Here is an 18,066-nt window from a genome sequence, read left to right as displayed (position 1 = left end):
GAGCGGCGCCGAGTCCGTCAACGCCGCGCTCGTCGTCCACGCTGAGTAGCTATCAGGAGCGGGCCATGTGGCCGATGCGGCCGGCCGCCCGACGCCACAAATGGCGCGTCGAAGATTCGACGGCCTGCGAGTGGTGCGGCCATGGATCCCCAAACCATCGATCGCATCGTAAACACCCCGCCACTGCCATCTTCACTCTTTCAAAAGGAGGAATGAACGAGAGTCCCACTCTTGCTTTCGAACAAACAATGTTGAGTGCATAACAAATTTTTACCTGCCCCCTAATGAGTGGACATCTGTAGAAAAAGTCCTCTCCGAGCCCACTGGATTTCTCAAGGACAACTAAAGATTCCGACTCGGGCTTTGCGCATTCGCTGGCACGGCTGCCTGGACGAGCGGCGTGCCCAGGAAGGGCTGGCCCAAGCGCGCGCGTGTCGGCTCACCCAGGAGATGATGAACTGGCGGCCGTACTGGTTCTGCGTGTATATCCTCTCCCGCAAAAGCGGCACGAACGCCACAAGGTCGAACTTGCTGCTTTCCGTCACGATGTCCTGCGCACGTGCAAACCAACAAATTTTGTCAAAACGTCGCCCCACCCCCACCCCCCCCCCCCCAAATCATCATTACGTTGATGGAAAGATGAAAAGAATGTGCACAGGCCTATGTGCGGTAGTTGTTTAAGTAAACCGCCACGTGGACTCCGGTCATCATCATCGCAGCAGCAGCGGCTTTTGGCTGGCCATCGAACAAAGAGGGTCACCGCATTGCTGCTCTTTCAGGTGCGCTTCTGCGGCCGCCTGGAATGCTCTTCCATTCCGATAGTAGGAAACCACTGGAGCTGTGCACTTTTAAAATCTAGATTGAACACTCTTTTCTTTAGAACTGCTTTTTGTGTTTAGGTTGTTGTCCTTCCCCCACTCACCTCCGATAAGCGTCGTTGGCTACATGCAGTGCGAAAAAAAGTTTAACATACAAAACACATGCAGAGTAAATACTCAACTTTTTTTTTCAACGGTGGCAAAAAGTCCATCGTGGTAATAACAACAATAAATATAATCGGTGTTAAACTTCGATGAGCTTTTTGTCACTGCATGCCACTCTGCGTGTGCGACTCGTCAGGGCGTGGCCCGGAAGTTCAGGCAATGGAGATCGAATGACATTGCATTCAGTATATATATTAAACAAACACTATTCTCAATCATCATCAGCATCAAGCACGATCAATCCACTGCTGGATGGTGGCCTCCCGAAGCCACCACCATAATTCACAGTCCTATGAAGGATCCCACGTTGCTCAGGCAGGCGAGCTCATGCTCCCCTCTACAGAATGACTCAAAGCAGACCTCACGCCGATGCGGTCATCGTTGTTTTACACCAAATAGCAACGATGCACACTCTATAAATGTTGCTGCTGGAGTATCGGGTTTTAAAACTGAAGTATTTTATTTTTGTTAAACTAGGTAAGGCCCGCTGAGCTATGCAGCTCTTTTTCATAAGCGACCTGGCCATAAATGATCGCTTAACGAAGCGGCTTATCGCCATGTGAAATTTATGGCAGACAAATACTAGAAACACACGTTGATTTTAAATGTGGAGGGAAAACAGGAGGACTCGTAGAAAAATCCACGCGACCCGGGGAGAACACGCAAATGCCAAATATACAGGCGTCAGGGTCGGGATCAAACCTACGACCTCCAGCATTCCAGCCGAGCTAGTTAACATCTCGCCACCGTGGCGCTGTCCGGCGAGTCTGTCCAGGACAAACTATTGGTGAGATAATAATTTTATTTAATAGCCATAACCTCCAGTGCTTTGGGGTAGGCCAATTTTGCAGTTCGTTAAAAAAAAGAAAAACTCCCAGCACCGTCACACCCACCTTTAGCAGCCTGTCGAGCAACTCAGAGCCACTCTTCACATTCGGATCTGGATCGGCAGCCAACTGCACAGACAAAAAAAAAAAAACCTCATGAATTATTTAAAAAAAATTATTCCGCTCGTTTACCCAGGACAATCGGGGTGTCTAAATCCCAATTTGTGGGTGTCGTGATTCAAAATCTGGCAAAATTTTGGACCATGACGCCGACACACAATGGCACTTGTTCTTGCCAACGACGTCACGGGATCTTTAACATCTGGTGCGAAGCTGACAGAATGTAGGTTCGGTGTTCATACACCTCAAGCAGTAACTCAGGGTGACCCGCTGGATTTGAACCATGAACCCCTGCAACAAACGGCAAATGCAATACCGCGAGGCTTTATCACCGTCCCATTATCGCGTACACAATATTATACAAATTTATATATTTGGTGCAACAATGGTGGAGAAATGGCCGAGCCGTTCGCTATTTTGTTGCATAGAACCGCAGTTGGAATTCGGCAGGCAGCCCTGGTTAATACCGGGGGTTGTATTATCCAGAAAAACTAGAACCGGTCTGCTTCACAGTGGACGTTAAACAGCAGGCCAAACTGTGTGCCGGCATCATGACTCACAATTTGATAAATTTGCAAAATGAATGGCTAATTTACCATAAATACAATACTAATTTTGAAGCATGCAAAATGTTACGTGCGAATTTTAATAGTCAAACGACTCACTAAGCTCTAAATTTGTGCATAATTGCCACCGATAACAACAGAGCACCGAGGTGCTGTGGCCCTTGGATCACACGACGCGTCACTTGCCACCTTTAATTGAGTTGAACAAGCTGAGGAACAAAGAGATATCAGGGACAGTTTCAACTGTAACCTTGCATCACCGATATGACAAAACCATGAATTGCAGACGAAGCAAACAGAAAAGTCAGAAGCAAAAAAAAAACAACCGAATCACGCGAGCAGTCGAGCATTCTACGCCGACGTAAACCGACGTTCATAAAGTCAGATGATGATTGGCCACAAGCATCATGGGGCGGGTGGGGGGGGGGCTGCCCTCTGACCTTGCTGAGTCCGTCGAAGAGCTCGCAGAAGTGGGGGAGCACGGAGCCGCGCGCCACCTTCACGATGTTGTAGAGCGCCTCGCAGGCGTAGTAGCGCAGCCGGCTGTCGGGGTCGTTAAAGCATGTCAACACCGGCTCCATCAGCTCCTTGAGGTAGACGCCGTAGTCCTGCACACGGCGTCGCACGCGGGTTACACGTAGCGCTACAAAAACAGGGTCACACGCAGTTACACATGGCCCTGTAAACAGCGTCACACGCGGATACACAGCGCTACAAACAGCGTCACACCCAGTTCCACAGTGCTACAAACAGCGTCCCACCCAGCTACACACAGCACTACACACAGCGTCCCAACCAGCTACACACAGCGTCCCACCCAGCTACACACAGCACTACACACAGCTTCCCACCCAGCTACACACAGCGTCCCACCCAGCTACACACAGCGCTACACACAGCGTCCCACCCAGCTATACACGGCGCCACACGCAGCGCTACGCACGCTATTATGAGGATACAAACGGCGCGTTACCTTTCCCAGCGCAATAGCACAGGCGGCGAGGCCGATGAGGCCGCCCTTGCGACTGTGTGGGTGCAGGGAGAGCGCAAACTCCTGCGAGAGGATGGCGATGATGTGCTTGATCTGCGCCGTGTTGTTCTGCTGCACGTAATCTCGCACCAGCCTGCGGTGAAAAAATCCCCGCGACGTTACCCCGAGTAATCTTCCCAAGGGTGGCAAGGGTTTTCCTGTCTCTGCTGGGAAAATGTGGAATGTGGTCTGGGATGTGTGACAAACTAATGGACTAATCGCTTTGTTTTGATAACTTTTTTTATTATTGTTTGTGCTTTTTACTTGGTAGTGTGTGTGTGTGTTGGGCTTCTTTCACACCGTGCGTAGCCAACTACATTCAGGGACTCCTCTAGTTACGAACATTCGACTTACGGATTTTCAGAGATACGAACAAACCTGTCCGTATGTCATGCAGATGCCACGTGAAATAACAGTGGCATCTACATCTGCAGAACATGAAGAACCGGTGGCATCTACATCTACAGAACCATGAAGAACCGGTGGCATCTATATCTACAGGACGTGAAGCACCGGTGGCATCTACATCAGCAGAACATGACGAACCAGTGGCATCTACATCTGCAGAACGTGAAGCACCATTGGCATTTACATCTACAAGAGATTACAAAACTGTTAAAGCCATTCCCCGTGTTTAGTGCACATGCCGCACAACGTGCTTGGAATCGACCGGAGTATAGTTGGACTTACGAATAGACCTCTGGAACCCAACTCGTTCATAAGCAGAGGAGTCTCTGGATATGGGATTCGGTCCGAATATATAATTCATGTACAGCATTGTGGGACGCTGCCGAGGGGAACGGTTTGTACATGGGGTGGTGTTGTTTATGCCGGGTCTTGAAAATTTGATTTACAAAAATAATAATAATTAAATGAAAATAAAAAATGCGTAATTATCCGAAATTATGGTAATCTATGCAATTATGCGCATAAATTATGTTAATTGTGATGGTGTAATCATATTAAGTTGTGCTAATGCATGCCGTTATGATAATTAGACTAACTCGTTGTCGAGGGTCGTATTATCAATCGGGATAATACAATTAATTATATGAAGTTATGCAAGTGTGATATAAGTATGCTAATTTAAGCTTGGCTTCGTTGTCTAGGGTTGTATTATCAATCGGTATAATAAAATTATTCTCGCTTTAACATTTACTGATTATGTCTTAGTGTGTTTGTGTCAGGTCTACAAATTCAAATCTCACCGCAGGATGCAGTGGGGAAACCCCAAGGACTCATCTCAACACCCATTATGGACAGGTGGCTTGTTGCATAAAACATCTTAAGTGGATATGCTCCCTTAATTTACATTGATTTATAACGGAAACTATGGGAAACGTTCGCCTAAGTTGTCCGATGCAACCAACCCCAGAGATTAATTTAACATGAAACATACCTATCAACCCATATGGTTTACCCGAAATTCTTGTACGGAAAAATGTACGGTAGTTCAGGTCCATACGGCGTACAGCCGTTTCAATAAGAGCAGAACTTTTTTGTTTGTGTATTTGTTTGTGTTTCTCCCTTGTGATGGGACTTTGTAGGATAAACGTTGAAATTTATAAGAGCACGGGGTGACCAATAAGATCTGAATTAGCCTGCAATAAGGTCGGGCACTGATAACGGGTTGACAGGTATGTGGCCTTTAACAGACTTTTAGGGCAAGTGTTGTTGCGAGCACCTATGAAGGCCGGCATGGCACACGAGGGGGTGGGTGGCCAACACCACACTCGGCCGCCTTTGCCTCCTCAGTGGCGATGTTTGCAAACCGCACCAGGTACTGATTTGAGGCTGAGTCAACCTCGGTGAGGCCCACAACCGATTCAAAAGATCGTCACTGGTGTTGGCCGTGAGCAGGAATCGAACTCGGGTAGCCATGAAGACATCCACAACCCCAATCACCTGGACCCCCACCTATCCCATCTCCCCCCACCCCCGCCTCCCCCCAGTGAGGCGGGGGGGGGGGGCCAGGGAAATATTTTATAGAGCTCCACCCAGGACAGCTCCAGTTGAAATAAAGCCCTGCACGGTTGGCTACGTACGGTGCGAAAGAAGTTCAACATACAGCACGAACATACTGCCCATAAACTAACACCACCGATAGACTCAACACTGCACCACTCCCCATTATCACGGTTGGCTACGTACGGTGCGAAAGAAGTTCAACATACATACGTACAAGATGATGGTGATAATAGTGGTGCATTGATGATGATGTTGATGCAGACGATGAATTAACAAAAATGATGGTGGTGGTCGTGAAGTTGATGATGGCGGTGGTCGTGAAGATGATGATGATGATGTTGATTAGAGTGATGGCGATATAGGCGATCATGCGGATAGATTCTGGCTTTGGATGCCAGGAGCCATGGGTATTCATTTATTAACTCCAGTAAATAATTTACCTGGGGAAAAGAAAAAAAATCCCTTGAGATGGAACATCTTGCTTGCAAGGGTGTCCAGGCTTTCAATCGGCCGATACATTGCAAACACATCATGGCGTAACGTATACAAACGTACACGAGTCGGACGGTTAAGTCCCGAATAGCGCAGTTTTTTTTTTTAAATCGCTGCACCTGCCTTTAGGCGACTGGCACAACAAAACTGCACGTGCGTGTGTGTGTGCAGCCCTACAGGCAACATCGACTCTACAACAGCCACATTGTACGCCAACACATTCTGCAACTTCCTCTCTTATTTTCCGACATTACCGATCAGCCAGCTTTGGACTGAGCACCTCTGGACGAAGGGGGGGAAAAAAGAGCGTCAAAGCTAATTGGGGCTCTCTCAGCTGAAATTAAACGTCTTTGTCGATTGTGAGTCGTCAGTTTTCGAATTCCTGTAATTGACGATGCCAGCCTTGTTCCGCGAGGTATGAATGTGTATGATATTTTTTTTAGGTTGGCCAACGGTTTGCCATCCTGCAAGAGAGGAAAACATGTTTGTTCCGTTGATGAACGATAATTTTTTTAAAAGTCACTTAGGTGGACAAAATGCCTCGGGCACCGAACACTCCTGCCAGCGGCGGCGTTACACGATGCCAACAACGTACGCATTAGTGGAGATTCAAATTAATTATGTACTCGATAAAAAAAAACCACTAAATTCTGCACGACAGAGCCATGAGCTCGCGGCCTAACTTGTGAACTATTTCAGTCTGCACTGTGTTGCTGGAGGGCATTGATTTGTGCTGCGCCGAAACTGCTCTCTATGGTGCCGCGACGTTACGTAATTATCTCGAAAGTGGTGTGGCTGGGACACATCCTTCTGTATTCTGTGCTACACGCACACACACACGGGGCAATGCATTGCACCGTGCACGTATCTTAGCCAACGCTATGTATGGTAGGTATCCTGCACCACGCTCTTCTGTCATTTGTCTTAGTGGTGTAACAAATCTCCTGAATCTTGTATACTGTACTGGCGGCTGTGTTTCCTGCAGTCATGCGGCTCGTTGACTTTAATCGTCCTTTGTTATAGTAGCATGCCAGACTTTATATCGCCAAATACCGTATTCTACGAAATATAGGCTCTCTTTTCCCCTGTATTTTAAGGCAAAACTCTCGGTTGCATCTTATATTCTGGTAGGTGTGTGCGCATGACAAGATTTGTATAACTGTATTGATACCGGGCACAAGTCTGGGTTGCGTCTTACCCCGGGGCATCTTGGAATCCCGAGAAATAAGGTACTAATTATTGTGCTGCGCTGTCCAAGACTAAAGTTCTCTGCTGTCGCGACCTCGGAGTGGAACTCTCGCCCCCTTTGCACATCCGCAACATATAATGCGCTCCATAGCTGCCAACCCACACGGTTTACCCGTATTCTTGTACAGAGAAATGGAGTTCAGGTCCATACGGCGTACAGCCGTTTCAATACGGGCAAAATATGTTTTTGTCTATTTGTTTGTGTTTCTCCCTTGTGATGGGACTTTGTAGGATGAACGCTGAGATGTACAAGGGCACGGGGTGAGCAATAAGGTCTGAATTGGTCTGTAATGAGGTAGGCACTGATAAAGGGTTGACAGGTATGGCACTCACTCTGACTTTCAAAAAACATCTGTGTTGGGTCAGGGCTTTCGAGCAGCCCTGAGCTTTGCTCCGTGCCTCCAAGTTGTTCACCTGTCTGCAACATTTGGCGCGTTATAAATGTCACCATTATTATTATTATTGAAGAAGACACCGAGTCCCTGGTCCATGCGTGCATTCTAGCCTCGTAGAATTAACACTGGAGGAAAAAAAAAGAGACTTAACACGAACACTCCGCTTCGAAGCCAAACAGAGCCTGCGCATTCTTGGAGCGTTGAACGTTTATCGTAAACCTTTGGACACAAACTGCCTTATTCACAGCTGCGACCTCCACCCTCCATGTGATTGAGGATAATAACTCCCGTTGTTTGCAACCACCAGATATAATGGCTCGTGATGATTACGCTACTCATAACGTGAGCCATGTGGTCCCGTTGTGAACGTGTTGAAGGGCGGCGAGGCGGAGCCGTGGTGAGATCGCGTGGCTCGCAATCTAACGGTCGGTTACACCTGTCAACCCCTTATCGGTGGTGCCTTACCTTATATTACAGACCAATTCAAACCATACTGGTCACACCGTGCACCCTTATAGATCTCAACGTTCATCCTACACACGACGCTATGCAAGCAAGATGGCGGCACGCGCACAGTTGCAGCAGCTCAGTGTCTACCCGGTCGGTGCCTTGTATGGTTGTTTATGTACGCATTGTCTTGTTTTGTGTACATTTTGTCGGGCGAGTAACACCTTTAGCCGGCACGATCTCCTTAAGATCGGACTACGTTACGAACGGAGAGTTACAAGCGAGTTTCTCCGTCTTCACAAGATTCCGGTGGAGTTAGCGAGGAGCCCCGGCTCTCCGTGGATTATCATCCCGGCGGGGAAGAGGCAAAGGCGGCGTAGAGATAGAAGGCAGAAGCGAGGCTGCAGGGCCGGTGCGCTAGCCAGGCTACGGAGGCAGTCACTCAAACCACCGCTGCCCAGCCTATTTCTCACGAATGCCAGATCCCTCGCGAACAAAATGGATGAACTGAGGCTACAGACTACAGCGAACAATGTAGTGAAGGACAGCTGCATTCTGCTCTTCACAGAAACCTGGCTTCATTCATCCATCCCGGACTCTGCTATTGAGCTAGCAGGCTATACAGCACAGCGCCATGACAGAACAGTAGACTCCGGTAAGAGCAGGAGGGGGGCTCTGTGTGTACGTGAATAACAGCTGGTGTACTAACACAGTGACTGTAGACAGCCACTGCTCACCAGATCTGGAGTATGTGACTGTTAAATGCAGGCCCATTTACCTCCCAAGAGAGTTTACTGTGGTCATGATAACTGCTGTTTACATCCCACCGGATACTAATGCTAACTCAGCTATTGGACTTTTACATGGCAGCATTAGCATTCAGCAGAGAAAGTATCCTGACGCTGTGCAGATTATAGCAGGGGATTTCAACCATGCAGACTTAAAGGCAGCACTGCCTAAATTCCACCAGCATGTTAAGTGTGCTACTAGGGGAACTAAGACTCTGGACAAGGTCTACACCAACATCAAACTAGGCTACAGGGCTAGACCACTACCACACCAGGGCCAGTCTGACCATTTGTCCCTGCTTTTGATCCCTGCATACGCCCCCATCAAGAAAACGGCTCCTACCATCACAAAAACTGTCGCCACCTGGCCTGAGGGTGCCACTCAACAGCTGCAGGACTGCTTTGACAGGACCAACTGGGGGGTCTTCGAACATCAGGACCTAGAGGTGTTCACAGATAGTGTATTGTGCTACATTAAAAACTGCATAGACACTCACTGTGGACAAACGCATTCGGGTCTACCCCAACCAGAAGCCCTGGATGACCCAGGAGGTCCAGCAGCTGCTGAAGGAGAGAAACAACACCTTCAAATCCCAAGATAAAGCTCTCTACAGTACAGCCCGAGCTAACCTGAAGAGAGGCATCCGTGAGGCCAAAGCAGACTACAGGAGGAGGATTAGGGAACGCCTGGACAGCAACGACAGCAGGCAGGTGTGGCAGGGAGTCCAGCACCTCACCAACTACGGGGCCAACCTCGGAGCTGCTGATGGTGACACCGCTCTGGCAGAGGAGTCGAACCTCTTCTTTGCCCGCTTTGAGGTGACACCACCAGGGACAGCATCACCAAGCCCCACGGTCCACAGCAGCTTGAACCTCACAGTAGAGGAGCATGAGGTGAGGCGTACGCTGCGGGCCGTCAACCCGAGGAAGGCTGCGGGACCTGATGGCGTCCCGGGACGTGTGCCGAGGGACTGTGCTGACGAGCTGTTTGGAGTCTTCGCAAGGATTTTCAACCGGCCTCTGGAACAGTCCACGGTGCCACCCTGCCTAAAGTCCTCCACCATAGTCCCCCTGCCGAAAAAAACCCCCACATTTCCAGCCTCAACGACTACCGGCCAGTAGCGATGACGCCAGTGGTGATGAAGTGCTTTGAAAAACTGGTCCGGAGTCACATCATTGCAACATTGCCCCCGAAGCCTTGACCCCAACCAGTTTGCCTCCAGAGCGAACCGATCCACGGAGGACGCCGTGGGCCACAGCACTACATGCTGCACTGTCACACCTGGAGCAGCGGGGGAGCTATGTGCGGATGCTCTTCGTGAATTACAGTTCTGCGTTCAACACCATCCTCCCACACAAACTGGTGGTAAAACTGGGCGACCTGGGGCTTCCACATTCCACCTGCATGTGGATACATAGCTTCCTCTTGGGCCGCAGACAGAGGGTCAGAGTGGGCCGTCATACATCCACGGACCTGAGCCTGAGTACTGGCTCCCCCCAGGGCTGTGTACTGAGCCCCCTGCTCTACTCCCTCTACACACATGACTGTGCTCCCGTCCACCATAGCAACACCATTGTGAAGTTTGCTGATGACACCACAGTGGTGGGGCTCATCTCTGGGGGGGATGAGTCTGCCTACAGGGACGAGGTGGAGCGGCTGACAACATGGTGCAGGGACAACAACCTGCTCCTTAACACCGCAAAGACCAAGGAGCTCATAATAGACTACAGGAGAAAGAAAACGGACACTCCATCCCTAACCATCAACGGGGACTGTGTGGAGAGGGTGGCAGACTTCCGCTTCCTGGGAGTCCCACATTGGGGAGGGCCTGACCTGGAGCGCCAACACCTCTGAGCTACTGAAAAAGGCCCAGCAGAGACTTTACTTCCTGACAATACTCTGGAAGAATAACATCACACAGAAACTGCTGGTGTCCTTCTACCGAGCCTCCATCGAGAGCATTCTTACATACTGCATCTGTGTATGGTACACCAGCTGCACAGTGGCTCAGAGGAAAGCGCTGCAGAGGGTCATCAACACGGCCCAAAAAATTTCCGGCTGCCCTCTCCCCACACTGGAAAAATTACACAGCTCCCGTTGCATCAAAAAAGCGCAGAACATTATAAAGGACTCTTCTCACCCTGGACACTTTCTGTTTGAGCTGTTGCCATCAGGCAGACGACTCAGATCAGTCAAAACAAGGACAAACAGATTCAAACACAGCTTTTCATCCTACAGCAATTACCACACTCAATACTGCTTATTAATTATTAAGTAATACTGTTTACAATTGACTGTAAAATAGGGATGTGCAATGACAAAATGTACCTTTATGTGGGTATGTGGATATACTTGTACAGTTTTTATATATAAAATTTATTTATTATTTTCTATTTTATTTTTATTTCTCGTTTTATTTATTTAAATTTCTGAATGATGCACTGACTGGTGAACACTTTCAATTTCGTTGTACTGGTGACAATGACAATAAAGGATCTATCTAAATATAAACTCCAATATAAATACATTATATACTACACTACTATACACTACACTACTACATACCTGTCAACCCCTTATCAGTGCCCTACCTTATTACAGACCAATTCGGACATTATTGGTCACCCCGTGCTCTTTGGTTCTTTCGGTAAAGTCACGTAGGTAGAAATAACATAAAATCACATTTATTTAATTTCTACCCACGTGACTTTACCGAAAGAACCAAAGAGTATGGATGGATTCCTGCAGTCACGAAAGCTTCAAATCAAGATTGGTCACCCGATGCCCTTATAAATCTCAACGTTCATCCTACAAAGTCCCATCACAAGGGAGAAACACAAACCAATTGACAAAAAAGTTTTGCCCGTATTGAAACGGCTTGTACGCCGCATGGACCTGAAAACTCAATGTCCCTGTACAAGAATACGGGAAAACCGTATGGGTTGACAGGTATGATACTAGACACGACACTACTACATACCTGGCAACCCCTTATTAGTGCCTACCTTATTACAGACCAATTCAAAACCTTATTGGTCACCCTGTGGCCCTTATAAATCTCAATGTTCTTCTTCCTTCAAAGCCAGATCACAAGGGAGAAACACAAAGACAAAAATAATGTTGCCCGTATTGAAACGGTTGTACGCCGTAGGGACCTGAAAATTCAATTTCCCTGTATAAGAATACAGGGTAAACCGTATGGGTTGACAAGTATGCATTCGTGCGCCGACTTGATTTTCAAAGAAATAAATATGCATCACTGAGAAGTCAACGGTGGTTGTCTTCATAGGGACAAACCCATCCCGATCACACCAATTTGGATTTTCGACCATTGTCAGAGGTCTGATAGATGAAGATCAGGAGACCTGCACCCTTGTATGACCAGGTTAATATGACCACGGTGACTTTTGAACAGAGCACATGATGGGCCAGATGTCTTGAGACCCCCCCCCCCCCCCCGTGAGACAAGACCCCTTTCGTGAGACAGCCTCTAGTTAGACAATATCCCTCGTGAGACAGACCCCTTGTGAGACAGACCCCTAGTGAGACAGACACCTCGTGAGACAAGATCCACCGTGAGACAGACCCCTCGTGAGACAGACACCTCGTGAGACAGACACCCTTGAGACAGACACCTCGTGAGACAGACACCTCGTGACACAGACACCTCGTGAGACAGACACCTCGTGAGACAGACACCTCGTGAGACAGCCCCTAGTAAGACAGCCACCTCGTGAGACAGCCCCTAGTAAGACAGCCACCTCGTGAGACAGACACCTCGTGACACAGACACCTCGTGAGACAGACACCTCGTAACACAGACACCTCGTGACACAGACACCTCGTGAGACAGACACCTCGTGAGACTGACACCTCGTGAGACAGACACCTCGTGAGACAGACACCTCGTGAGATAGACACCTCGTGAGACAGCCCCTAGTGAGACAGACACCTCGTGAGACAGACCCCTTGTGAGACAGACCCCTAGTGAGACAGACCCCTAGTGAGACAGACACCTCGTGAGACAAGATCCACCGTGAGACAGACCCCTCGTGAGACAGACACCTCGTGAGACAGACACCCTTGAGACAGACACCTCGTGAGACAGACACCTCGTGACACAGACACCTCGTGAGACAGACACCTCGTGAGACAGACACCTCGTGAGACAGCCCCTAGTAAGACAGCCACCTCGTGAGACAGCCCCTAGTAAGACAGCCACCTCGTGAGACAGACACCTCGTGACACAGACACCTCGTGACACAGACACCTCGTGAGACAGACACCTCGTGAGACAGACACCTCGTGACACAGACACCTCGTGACACAGACACCTCGTGAGACAGACACCTCGTGAGACTGACACCTCGTGAGACAGACACCTCGTGAGATAGACACCTCGTGAGACAGCCCCTAGTGAGACAGACACCTCGTGAGACAGACACCTCGTGAGATAGACACCCTTGAGACAGACACCCCTCGTGAGACAGACACCTCGTGAGACAGACCCCTCGTGAGACAGACCCCTCGTGAGACAGACACCTCGTGAGACAGACACCTCGTGAGACAGACACCTCGTGAGACAGACACCTCGTGAGACAGCCCCAAGTGAGACAGACACCTCGTGAGACAGACCCCTAGTGAGACAGACACCTCGTGAGATAGACACCCTTGAGACAGACACCCCTCGTGAGACAGACCCCTCGTGAGACAGACACCTCGTGAGACAGACACCTCGTGAGACAGACACCTCGTGAGACAGACACCTCGTGACACAGACACCTCGTGAGACAGACCCCTCGTGAGACAAACACCTCGTGAGACAGACACCTCGTGAGACAGACACCCTTGAGACAGACACCTCGTGAGACAGACACCCTTGAGACAGACACCTCGTGAGACAGACACCTCGTGAGACAGCCCCTAGTGAGACAGACACCTCGTGAGATAGACACCTCTTGAGACAGACCCCTAGTGAGACAGACCCTAGTCAGACAAGACCCCCGGTGTGACACATCTCATTCAGACAACCCCGGCGAGACATCAGCACCTTAGTGAGACACAGCACCTTTGTGAGACATCAGCACCTTAGTGAGACATCAGCACCTTAGTGAGACAGACCCCTAGTCAGACAAAGCACCTTAGTGAGACATCAGAACCTTAGTGAGACACAGCACTTTAGTGAGACATCAGCACCTTAGTGAGACATCAGCACCTTAGTCAGACAACAGCACCTTAGTCAGACACAGTACCTTAGTGAGACAACAGCACCTTAGTGAGACACAGCACCTTAGTGAGACATCAGCACCTTAGTGAGACAACAGCACCTTAGTGAGACACAGCACCTTCTTAGTGAGACACAGCACCTTAGTGAGACACAGCACCTTAGTGAGACATCAGCACCTTAGTGAGACATCAGCACCTTAGTGAGACACAGCACTTTAGTGAGACATCAGCACCTTAGTGAGACACAGCACCTTAGTGAGACACAGCACCTTAGTGAGACACAGCACCTTAGTGAGACACAGCACCTTAGTGAGACACAGCACCTTAGTGATACACATCACCTTAGTGAGACACAGCACCTTAGTGAGACACAGCACCTTAGTGAGACACCAGCACCTTAGTGAGACACCAGCACCTTAGTGAGACACAGCACCTTAGTGAGACACAGCACCTTAGTGAGACACAGCACCTTAGTGAGACACAGCACCTTAGTGAGACACAGCACCTTAGTGAGACACCAGCACCTTAGTGAGACATCAGCACCTTAGTGAGACACAGCACCTTAGTGAGACACAGCACCTTAGTGAGACACAGCACCTTAGTGAGACATCAGCACCTTAGTGAGACACAGCACCTTAGTGAGACATCAGCACGCACCGCACCACTCCCGACCCCCAACGGGAGGCGAGACATCACCACCACCATCACCACCACCATCACCACCAACACCACCACCATCACCACCACCACCACCACCACCACCTTCACCACCACCATCACCACCACCACCATCATCACCACCACCATCACCACCACCATCATCACCACCACCACCACCATCACTCACTTCTCGATCTCCAGGGCCGCCACTTTGCGCTTCTCGTAGAGTTTGTCGTTGAGTGCGCGGACGATGGCCGGCGTGAGGGGAGCCAGCTCCTTCTCAGAGTTCATGGCGACGGAGCCTCCAACTCGCTCGCTGTGTGTGGAGGTGAGGAAACTCTCTCGGTCGCTATTCCAGCAGGAGGTGGTGGGGGTTAGTGGTTGTTGCAAGGCTGTACCCACCTCGACTCTCTCCCGCCTGGACTCTCACTCCCGGTGTCCCCTCTCTCTCTCTGTGTGTGTGTACGAGACTCTCTCTCTCTCTCTGTGTGTACGAGACTCTCTCTCGTTATCCAAGGAGTGGTTGTTGCAAGGCTGTAACGCTCTCCGCTCGACTCTCCACGTCTCCCCCACCGCCCCTGGACTCTCACTCCCGGTGTCCCCTCTCTCTCTCTCTGTGTAAGGGACAGGAAGGAGACTCTCTCTTTCTCTCTTGCTATTCAAGGAGTGGTTGTTGCAAGGCTGTAACCGCTGCCGTCGACTCTCTCCCTGAGTCTCTCCCCGCTCTCCTCGACCCTCTCACCGCTCTCTCTCCTCGCTCTCTCTCTCCCTGCCGGCCCCTCTCTCCCTGACGCTCTCCCCGCTCTCTCTCCCTGCCGGCCTCTCTCTCTCCCCGACTCCCTTTTTGCCGGCCTCTCACTCTCCCTCTCTCCCCGCTCCCTCCCTGACTCTCCCCGACTCTCTCCCCGCTCTCTCTCCCTGCCGGCCGCTCTCCCTCCCTGACTCTCTCCCTGCCGGCCTCTCTCTCTCCCTGACTCTCTCCCCGCTCTCTCTCCCTGACTCTCTCCCTGACTCTCTCCCCGACTCTCTCTCCCTGACTCTCTCCCTGACCCTCTCCCTGACTCTCTCCCCGCTCTCTCTCCCTGACTCTCTCCCCGACCCTCTCTCCCCGACTCTCTCCCTGCTCTCTCCCCGCTCTCTCTCCCTGACTCTCTCCCTGACTCTCTCCCCAACCCTCTCTCCCTGACTCTCTCCCCGCTCTCTCTCCCTGACTCTCTCCCTGACTCTCTCTCCCTGACTCTCTCTCCCTGACTCTCTCTCCCTGACTCTCTCTCCCTGACTCTCTCTCCCTGACTCTCTCCCCGACTCTCTCCCCGACTCTCTCTCCCGCACTCTCTCCCTGACTCTCTCTCCCTGACTCTCTCTCCCTGCCGGCCTCTCTCTCTCCCTGACTCTCTCCCTGCTCTCTCCCCGACTCTCTCTCCCTGCTCTCTCCCCGACTCTCTCCCTGACGGCCTCTCTCTGCGCCTCACTGAGCCGCCATGCCGAGCCCGCTCTGGTGCCCGCGGGATCACGTGATCGCCGCCACCACGCGGTCACGTGAGAAGCGGGTCGAGAAAGCGATTCGCACGGAAATCTAAACTCGGCGATCCGATCCGATCCCTAGGAGCTTGGTGGCAGGGGCGGGGGGCCTTATGAAATTGAGCAATCGATTGTCTATAGATTCTTTACCTGAGAAGCGATTCTGTACGAATCGAAACTCGTCCACGACGCGCGAACCGATCCGATCTACGGAGCTTGGGGGGGGTGGGCGCTTATGAAATGGATCGATTGTTAATCGATTCATATCTGAGGAGGAAGCTGACGAATCTAAACTCGTCCACTACGCGCGATCCGATCCACGGACCGGTGCTGGTTCGGGGCCGTCCATAAATGACGTCACGCGATTTTTGACCCCCCCCCACTCGTCACGCGGCGTCACAAAAAGTCAGACACCCCCCCCATATATGACGTCACAAAGCTCTGCTCCCCCCCCAAAAAAAAACACAACGCTTCAAATCGCTTTAAACTATTGTCATTGTAGTGCGTATTTAATGTGGCGCTGCACTCTGATGTTGTAGGAGAAAACATTTATTAAGAAGGAGGCGTTGGAAAGCTTACATTTAGCATGCAATTCACTTGAAAATATTCAACTTCTAACTAAAACTGCAGATCTTCAGACTATTATATTGAAATTATCTTATAATTATATAATATTAAACGTAATTATAATTTTATTGTTTTATATTTTTTATTTTATTGTTTCCCTTCTACGTGACTTTTCCGAAAGAACCAATAATATAATTATAACTATTTAAAAAAAATGGAGAGTACAATTATAACAATTTCATATTCATTCCACAGAATGAACAGCCCTGGTAGAATCAGTAGAATCAAAATGTTTAATAACAATCATTCAAAAAATGTTCAAAATGTATGCTTCTCCATTCTCCCATGGAGAAGCAAAATGCTCCTTCTTGGAATAAATGAAAGGTGACCTTAGTAATTTTAAATGATCAAATAGTTAATAATGAAAATTAATCAAAATCAGTGTTGTTATAACAATTCTATATTTAAAGTTGCGCATTTTGACGTGACGTCACATTTCTCACCCCCCCCCCCTCGTTACACATCGTCACAAATATCTGACCACCCCCCCCCCCCCCCCCCCCAGGTGCGTGACGTTATTTATGGACGGCCCCTTAATCGATAGATCGATTATCAATCGATTAATTGTAATTCTTCTTTACGAATCTAAACTCGATCGATTCGCGATCACTGAGCCCGATATCAATCTATGGTACTCATCGATCATCAATCGATGCGCCAATCCGCCTCTATTACACACGCAACATTTGAAACATGAACAATCCAAGTGGAATAGTGGAGGCCTCGTCTATAGGACAGCCAACTACTGGCGAACGAGGCGTAACGAGGCCTCGATTCATAAGTTAGTAATTGATTAATGATTAGTCACTGTTTAATGACTAATTTACGAGGCCTTGATTAATCAATGGATAATCAATGTTCATAATAAAGGTTTTTGGGTTAGATCGCGTTATTTATAAATGTGTCGTAACCCTCCACCACCCGACACGGCCAAACAATAAAAATGTATCACGTTTACAAAGGACAAATTTGAGTACGACGTTTCGCTGGCAATTACATCCAGCATCATCGGGAAATTCGCCAGAATGGTAAAGCCCTCACTTGCTCCCGGTCTTAAATAGACCAGCAGGGTGACGTCATCATTTAACTCATTCAGGTGCAGTGATTTGAACCGGAGGGGGGAGTATTGTAATTATATAATCGATTGGTAATCAGTCAATGATTATG

General features: G+C 49.5%; 1 protein-coding gene across 4 annotated transcripts in view; it reads right to left on the bottom strand.

Moving 5' to 3' along the window:
- VAC14 (VAC14 component of PIKFYVE complex) overlaps nucleotides 1-16,353 on the bottom strand; it is a 62,330-nt gene extending 45,977 nt beyond the window's left edge. Inside the window, exons 1-6 of one of the 4 annotated variants that reach the window (XM_076052097.1) lie at nucleotides 15,154-16,353; nucleotides 14,939-15,067; nucleotides 3,470-3,620; nucleotides 2,937-3,104; nucleotides 1,877-1,939; nucleotides 444-551 (exon numbers count right to left, since the gene is read on the bottom strand). In XM_076052097.1, the coding sequence (XP_075908212.1) occupies nucleotides 444-551; nucleotides 1,877-1,939; nucleotides 2,937-3,104; nucleotides 3,470-3,620; nucleotides 14,939-15,042 (594 nt within the window). In that variant the 5' untranslated portion in view covers nucleotides 15,043-15,067; nucleotides 15,154-16,353. Of the gene's footprint in view, nucleotides 1-443; nucleotides 552-1,876; nucleotides 1,940-2,936; nucleotides 3,105-3,469; nucleotides 3,621-11,870; nucleotides 11,936-14,938 lie in introns of those variants that run through there. The other 3 variants (XM_076052096.1, XM_032974865.2, XM_076052099.1) reach the window with 3 other exon arrangements.
- Nucleotides 16,354-18,066: the final 1,713 nt, after the last annotated feature.

Source organism: Petromyzon marinus, chromosome 54 (genome assembly GCF_048934315.1).
Source record: "Petromyzon marinus isolate PM22_M1 ecotype Great Lakes invasive population chromosome 54, UKy_Petmar_22M1.pri1.0, whole genome shotgun sequence".
NCBI lineage: Eukaryota > Metazoa > Chordata > Hyperoartia > Petromyzontiformes > Petromyzontidae > Petromyzon > Petromyzon marinus.
The sequence above is the reverse complement of the archived record's forward strand: the minus strand, read 5'-3'. Positions and strand labels throughout refer to the sequence as shown.